Source organism: Arachis hypogaea, chromosome 14, assembly GCF_003086295.3.
Source record: "Arachis hypogaea cultivar Tifrunner chromosome 14, arahy.Tifrunner.gnm2.J5K5, whole genome shotgun sequence".
NCBI classification, from domain to species: domain Eukaryota; kingdom Viridiplantae; phylum Streptophyta; class Magnoliopsida; order Fabales; family Fabaceae; genus Arachis; species Arachis hypogaea.
Genome location: NC_092049.1, coordinates 9,460,213 through 9,468,445, shown reverse-complemented (window position 1 = coordinate 9,468,445; position 8,233 = coordinate 9,460,213). Strand labels below are relative to the sequence as shown.

General features: G+C 40.0%; 1 protein-coding gene across 1 annotated transcript; it reads right to left on the bottom strand.

Moving 5' to 3' along the window:
* Positions 1-5,586: 5,586 nt before the first annotated feature.
* Positions 5,587-5,955, bottom strand: LOC112742197 (uncharacterized). The gene has a single exon (XM_025791440.1). It carries the CDS (start codon positions 5,953-5,955, stop codon positions 5,587-5,589), a length of 369 nt encoding a protein of 122 aa, XP_025647225.1.
* Between the last annotated feature and the right edge of the window lie 2,278 nt (positions 5,956-8,233).

Genomic DNA, 8,233 nt, shown 5'->3' with positions numbered 1-8,233 from the left:
GGTATCAGAAAACTCCCAGGGTCTTTAAGCTTTTCAGGAAAGCTTTTCAGAATGACTGCACTGCATTCTTCAGTGAGGAGAACTCTTTCTGTTTCTCTCCAATCCTTCTTATGACTCAAGATCTCTTTCATGAACTTGGCATAAGAAGGTATTTGCTCAAGTGCTTCTGCAAATGGAATCTTTATTTCAAGAGTCCTGAGATAATCTGCAAAGCGAGCAAATTGCTTATCCTGCTCCTCTTTCCGGAGTTTTTGAGGATAAGGTATCTTGGCTTTATATTCTTCAACCTTAGTTGCTGCAGGTTTATTGTCTACAGAAGTGGTTGAAGAAGCCTTTTTAGAGGGGTTGTTATCAGCATTTGTATGTGTCTGATCTCTCACTGGCAATTGAGTGCCAGAGTTAGAAACTGGAGTGACGTTGGACGCCAACTCCTTGTCTGTTCCTGGCGTCTGAACGCCAGAATTGTGCCCATTTTGGGCGTTCAGTGCCAGATCTTGCCCAGTTTGGGCGTTCAACGCCAGATCATTGCCTATTTCTGGCGTTGAACGCCAGTTCTGCCTTGTTTCTGGCGTTGAATGCCAGTTTTGGGCATGGTCTGGGCGTTCAGCGCCAGCCTTCCACCAATTTTCTGGCGTTTTAGTGCCAGAATTATTTTTCCCTGGGCTCTTACTGTCCTCAGGTGAATTTTGGGTGGTTTGCTCATTCCTTAGCTTTTTGCTGCCTTGAGGTGGGGTATTCAATGTTTTCCCACTTCTTAATTGAACTGCTTGGCATTCTTCTGTTATTTGTCTTGACAGCTGCTGCTTTGTTTGCTTAAACTGTTCTTCCATATGTATATTAGCCATCCTTGTCTCTTGTAGTCTATCTTTGAATTCGGCTAATTGCTTTGTTAGAAAGTCCAATTGCTGGTTGAATTCAGCAGCTTGTTTCGCAGGACTGAGTTCAGCAGTTGCTGTTTTAACCTCTTCTTTCATGGAAGGGTCACTGCTTAGGTACAGATGCTGATTCTTGGCAACTGTATCAATGAGTTCTTGCGCCTCTTCAATTGTCTTTCTCATGTGGATAGATCCACCAGCTGAGTAATCTAGAGACATCTGAGCTCCTTCTGCAAGCCCATAGTAGAAGATGTCTAACTGAACCCACTCTGAAAACATTTCAGAGGGGCATTTTCTTAGCATCTCTCTGTATCTCTCCCAGGCATCATAAAGAGATTCATTATCTCCCTGTTTAAAGCCTTGGATGTCCAGCCTTAGCTGTGTCATCCGTTTTGGGGAAAAGTATTCATTCAAGAATTTTTCTGTCAGCTATTTCCATGTCCTTATGCTGGCCTTAGGTTGGTTATTTAACCACCTCTTAGCTTGATCTTTTACAGCAAATGGAAACAGTAATAGTCTGTAGATATCCTGATCTATTTCTTTATCATGTACTGTGTCAGCAATTTGTAAAAATTGTGCCAGAAACTCTGTAGGTTCTTCCTGTGGAAGACCGGAATACTGGCAACTTTGCTGCACCATGATAATGAGCTGAGGATTCAGCTCAAAGCTACTGACTCCAATGGAGGGTATGCAGATACTACTCCCATATGAAGCAGTAGAGGGGTTAGAATATGACCCCAGAGTCCTCCTGGACTGTTCATTTCCGCTTAGGTCCATGATGGAGAAAGGGAGATGATGTAAAATAGAGAAAATATTTTTATTTATTTATTTATTAATTTATTTCAAAAATAAAATAAAATAAATAAAAGTGGGTGAAGATTTTCGAAAAATTGAGGAGAGAGAAAGTGGTTAGGAAGTTTTTAAAAAAATCTGAATTTTAAAAATTGATTTTCGAAAAAGATGCTTTAAAATAGAGAGAAAAGATATTTTTAAATTTTAAGAAGAGAGAAAAACAATAAGATAGCATAAGATTTAAAATTTTTAGATCTAATGCTCCTTGTTTTCGAAATTTTTTTTTTTGGGGGGGAAAACACCAAGGAACACTAAACTTAAAAATTTTAAGATCAAGACACAAGGAAAACTCAAGAACACTTTGAAGACTCACAAGAACACAAGAACACAAAGGAAGAACACCAAACTTAAAATTTTTTTGAAAACCAAGATAAATTTTCGAATTTTTTTTTTTTTTTGAAAAATCAACAAGAAAACACCAAACTTAAAGTTTGGCACAGGATTTAATAGAAAAAAATATTTTTGAAAAAGATTTTAAAAATATGATAGCCAATTACCATGAACATAAACACCACGTTCTAACTAATTGAGCTATAAATTTAAAGTGTTTTAACAAGGGATAAATAATAAAAGACTCTAAACTAAAAAAAGAAAATTTTTTCCTAATCTAAGCAACAAAATAAACCGTTAGTTGTCCAAACACGAACAATCCCCGGCAACGGCGCCAAAAACTTGGTGCACAAATTGTGAATCACACTTTTCACAACTCGTACCACTAACCAGCAAGTGCACTGGGTCGTCCAAGTAATACCTTACGTGAGTAAGGGTCGAATCCCACAGAGATTATTGGATTGAAGAAATCTATGGTTATTTTGTAAATCTTAGTCAGGAAGTCAATTATGTTTATCAGTTGAATTGCAAATAAACAAGAGAGCATGGATTAAAGGTTACTTGTTATGCAGTAATGGAGAATATGTTGGAGTTTTGGAGATGCTTTGTCTTCTGAATCTCTGCTTTCCTCTGTCTTCTTGTTCACGCACGCACGTCCTCCTATGGCAAGCTGTGTGTTGGTGGATCACCGTTGTCAATGGCTACCTTCCATCCTTCCAGTGAAAACTACACTCACGCGCTCTGTCACAACACGGCTAATCACCGGTTGGTTCTCGATCCGGTTGGAATAGAATCCCTTGATTCCTTTGAGTTTGTCACTAACGCCCAGCCTTCAGGAGTTTGAAGCTCGTCACAGTCATTCAATCCTTGAATCCTACTCGGAATACCACAGACAAGGTTTAGACTTTCCGGATTCTCATGAATGCCGCCATCAATTCTAGCTTATACCACGAAGATTCTGATTAAGAGATCTAAAAGATACTCATTCAATCTGATATAGAACGGAGGTGGTTGTCAGGCACACGTTCATGGGTTGAGAATGGTGATGAGTGTCACGAATCATCACCTTCATCATAGTTAAGCGCGAATGAACATCTTAGATAGGAACAAGCGTGTTTGAATAGAAAACAGAAATACTTGCATTAATTCATCGAGACACAGCAGAGCTCCTCACCCCCAACAATGGAGTTTAGAGACTCATGCCGTCAAAGAGTACAAAGTTTAGATCGAAAAATGTCATGAGATGCAAAATAAGTCTCTAAAAGTTGTTTAAATACTAAACTAGTAGCCTAGGTTTACAAAAAATAAGTAAACTATGATGGATGATGCAGAGATCCACTTCTGGGGCCCACTTGGTGTGTGCTGGGGCTGAGATTTAAGCAATTCACGTGCAGAGGCCATTTGTGGAGTTGAACGCCAATTTTTGTGCCAGTTTGGGCGTTCAACTCCAGCTTTTGATCCTTTTCTGGCGCTGGACGCCAGAATTGGGCAGAGAACTGGCGTTGAACGCCAGTTTACGTCATCTATTCTTGTGCAAAGTATGGACTATTATATATTGCTGGAAAGCCCTGGATGTCTACTTTTCAACGCAATTGGAAGCATGCCATTTCGAGTTCTGTAGCTCCAGAAAATCCACTTTGAGTGCAGGAAGGTCAGAATCCAACAGCATCAGCAGCCCTTTTTCAGCCTGAATCAGATTTTTGCTCAACTCCTTCAATTTCAGCCAAAAAAATACCTGAAATCACAGAAAAACACACAACTCATAGTAAAGTCCAGAAATATGAATTTTCCTAAAAACTAATGAAAATAGACTAAAAACTAACTAGAACATACTCAAAACTATATGAAATTAACCCCAAAAAGCGTATAAAATATCCGCTCATCAATAGGCTCGTACTCGCACGCATACGTGGGAGGCAGAAGCTACCATATGCAATGGGGGTTATACGTGGAGCACGCGTACGCGTGGGCGTACGTTTTTCGAAAAATTTTACTAAGTCTGAAACCTGCAGATTCACCATTTTAAACCTCAAACTTCTGACGCGCATAACTTTTCTGTTTTAAACCATTTTTCCTCCGTTCTTCGAACGGCGTAAACTTTATAGACCCAATTTTTATACAAAATAAGTTTGAGATCATTTGAGGATTCGGAAGTCAAGTTATGCTTTGCCGAAATTCGTCAAAAAACCAATTTTCATAAAAACTTTAAAACCTCCATTTCTCAAAGAATCCAACTCAAACCTGATATGCTATATCCCAAAACCAACACAACATAACCTTACTATTACCACAATGATCCTTCCAAGCCTACCATATCTCAACTTAACAAATTCATGCATCAATATCTCATATACATCAATAAATTCAACATTTTCTTATTCAATATACATATTTACACATATCACCATCATCCGACCACTTATCATTCATTCCACACAAACCAAAACCAGCACATGATCCTTATCAAGGTTACTAAGCATTAACATACACATACGTTCCAACCTATCCTATGGTCACCTAGCCTACGTTTTCACAGAACATTACATATTAAATACGCAAAACCTAAACCATACCTTGGCTGATTTCCACGTACTAACCAAGGCAACCCACTTAGTCAAAAAGGCAAGACTTTAATCACCAAGATTAAACTCTAACTCCACCAAGCTCTCAAATCAAGCTTCCAATGATTCCAAGGTCTCCATATCATGCATTCATACACCTAACACATATATATACATACATATACCCAACAATTCAATCAACATAATCCAAACAAGAAATAACTAGGGTTTAGGACTCTCACTGTGCCCACGGACTAAACGAACTAAATCCGTCAAGCTCCACAAGCTAAATTGAACCTAGAGTACCAAATTAAACAAAATCTCAACATGGGTTCTCTTTAATTTCAAAAATTGAGGAATAGAGAGGCTGGGGTGAGATTGAAGCTTACCTATGAAATTGATCCGATAGAATCGTAGAGTTCGATGCAGTGGACGCGTGGCCGCAAACGGTGCAGCGATCGAAGCTTAGATGGAGAAGTTATGGTGGATTGATGTTGTGGTGAGGGTTTGGAAACTCTCCTCTCCCCTTGGTTGTTCAGCGTGCTTCTTTGTTGAATGGGGAAGGAGATGAGCTTTTGCCCATTTAAGTGATGGGTCGGGTTGGGCCCACAGGCCCAGTTTGGACCCGATTCAACCAGTTCGGCCCGTTCGGTCTAATCTTGGGCCAAATTCTTTAAAATTAGTGTCAAAATTCTTGTCTTAAAAGGCTCTATCTTATTTTAATATAAGATTTTCATTTCTAATTTTTCTTATTAAAATTTAATTTATTAACTAAATATTTACTAATTTTAGCAGGGTTTACATCCTACCCACCTAATTAAGAATTTTGTCCTCAAAATTCAGATTCAGTTACCTGAAAAGAGGTGTGGGTAGTCCTTCCGCATATCTGACTCAAGCTTTCAAGTATGCTCTTCAATACCAGCCCGATTCTAAGCTACTTTCACTAAAGATACCTCCTTTTCGCATAATCACTTGATACTGGTGTCATCAATCCTAACCGGAGTTACTGGTAGTGTCAAATCTTCCCTCACTTCAATCGATTCTGGTTCCAGAACATGAGTTGCATCAGGGCTGTATTTACGAAGCTGCGACACATAAAACATGTCGTGCAGGTTTGAAAGATGCAGCGGTAAAGCGATCCTATAAGCCACTGGTCGAATTCTCTTCAAGATCTCAAACAGTCCAATGTAACGGGGATTTAGTTTCTTAGTCTTAATGGCTCTTCCCACTCCGGTGGTTGGAGTAACTTTCAGAAAGATGTGTTCTCCTTCCTCAAACTCCAAAGGCTTTCGAATTTGATCATCATAGCTCTTCTGACGACTTTGAGCTATAAGCATTCGGCTACGGATCTTCTTTATCTGCTTCGTGGTCCAGCTATCATCTCAAGCCCTAACAAGATCCTTTCTCCAGCTTCATACCAGCATAGCAAAGATTGACATTTCCTACCATACAGAGCCTCATACGGAGCTATTTCGATGCTCGCATGGTGGCTGTTGTTATAAGCAAACTCTACTAGGGGCATATATCGATCCCAGCTCACCGGTTGGTCCAAAACACAAGCTCTCAGCATATTCTCCAAAGTCTGGATTGTTCTTTCTGACTGACCATCTGTATGAGGGTGATATGCAGTGTTTAGACTCAATTGAGTGCCAATGCTCGCTGAAAGGCTCCCCAAAACCTTGATGTGAATTGAGGATCCCAGTCGGATATAATAGTGGAAGGTACGCCGTGTAACCTCACAATTTCCTTAATGTATAGCCGCATAGTGCACGAAATTGTGATCTCCAGGCTCGAACAAATCCTGGTAATGGCTCCAGAGATTGGTGCTCTGATCTTAATTCATAATTGTCACAACTTCGATACAACTAACCAGCAAGTGCACTGGATCGTCCAAGTAATACCTTACGTGAGTAAGGGTCGAATCCCACGGAGATTGTTGGTATGAAGCAAGCTATGGTCACCTTGTAAATCTCAGTCAGGCGGATATAAAGTGATAATGTTGTTTTCGAATGTTATATAATAAAATAGGGATAGAGATACTTATGTAAATCACTGGTAGGAATTTCAGATAAGCGAATGGAGATGCTTTTCGTTCCTCTGAACCTCTGCTTTCCTGCTATCTTCATCCAATCAATCTTACTCCTTTCCATGGCTGGCTTTATGTGATACATCACCACTGTCAATGGCTACTTTCGGTCATCTCTCGGGAAAATGATCCAATGCCCTGTCACGGCACGGCTAATCGTCTGGAGGCATCACCCTTGTCAATGGCTTCATCTTATCCTCTCAGTGAATAATATGCTCACGCACCCTGTCACGGCACGGCTATTCATCTGTCGGTTCTCGATCATGCTGGAATAGGATTTACTATCCTTTTGCGTCTGTCACTAACGCCCTGCAATCGCGAGTTAGGAGCTCGTCACAGTCATTCAATCATTGAATCCTACTCGGAATACCACGGACAAGGTTTAGACTTTCCGGATTCTCTTGAATGCCGCCATCATTCTAGCTTACGCCACGAAGATTCTGGTTAGGAGATCTAAGAGATACTCATTCTAGCTTAATTCATGTAGAACAGAAGTGTTTGTCAGGCACGCGTTCATAAGGGAGAAGGATGATGAGCGTCACACATAATCATCACCTTCATCACGTTCTTGGGTGCGAATGGATATCTTAGAAGAGAAATAATAAGAATTGAATAGAAAACAGTAGTACTTTGCATTAATCTTTGAGGAACAGCAGAGCTCCACACCTTAATCTATGGAGTGTAGAAACTCTACCGTATGAAAATACATAAGTGAAGGTCCAGGCATGGCCGAGATGGCCAGCCCCCTAAAACGTGATCAAAGGATCATAAGGTAATCCAAAGATAATCCAAAGATGCCTAATACAATAGTAAGAGGTCCTATTTATAATAAACTAGTCACTAGGGTTTACATGAGTAAGTAATTGATGCATAAATCCACTTCTGGGGCCCACTTGGTGTGTGCTTGGGCTTGGGCTTGAGTGTTACACGTGCAGAGGCCATTTGTGGAGTTGAACGCCAAGTTCTGTGCCAGTTTGGGCGTTCAACTCTGGTTTTGGATCCTTTTCTGGCGCTGGACTCCAGATTTGGGCAGAAGGCTGGCGTTGACCGCCAGTTTACGTCGTCAATTCTTGGCCAAAGTATGGACTATTATATATTTCTGGAAAGCCCTGGATGTCTACTTTCCAACGCAATTGGAAGCGCGCCATTTTGAGTTCTGTAGCTCCAGAAAATCCACTTTGAGTGCAGGGAGGTCAGAATCCAACAGCATCAGCAGTCCTTTTTCAACCTCTGAATCTGATTTCTGCTCAAGTCCCTCAATTTCAGCCAGAAAATACCTGAAATCACAGAAAAACACACAAACTCATAGTAAAGTCCAGAAATGTGAATTTAACATAAAATCTATTAAGAACATCCCTAAAAGTAACTAGATCCTACTAAAAACATACTAAAAACAATGTCAAAAAGCGTATAAATTATCCGCTCATCACAACACCAAACTTAAATTGTTGCTTGTCCCCAAGCAACTGAAAATCAAAATAGGATAAAAAGAATAGAATATACTATAAATTCCAAACTATCAATGAAAC

What these genes read in the sequence shown, in the direction of transcription:
- LOC112742197 (XM_025791440.1), bottom strand. Translation starts at nt 5,955, where the DNA reads ATGCTTATAGCTCAAAGTCGTCAGAAGAGCTATGATGATCAAATTCGA.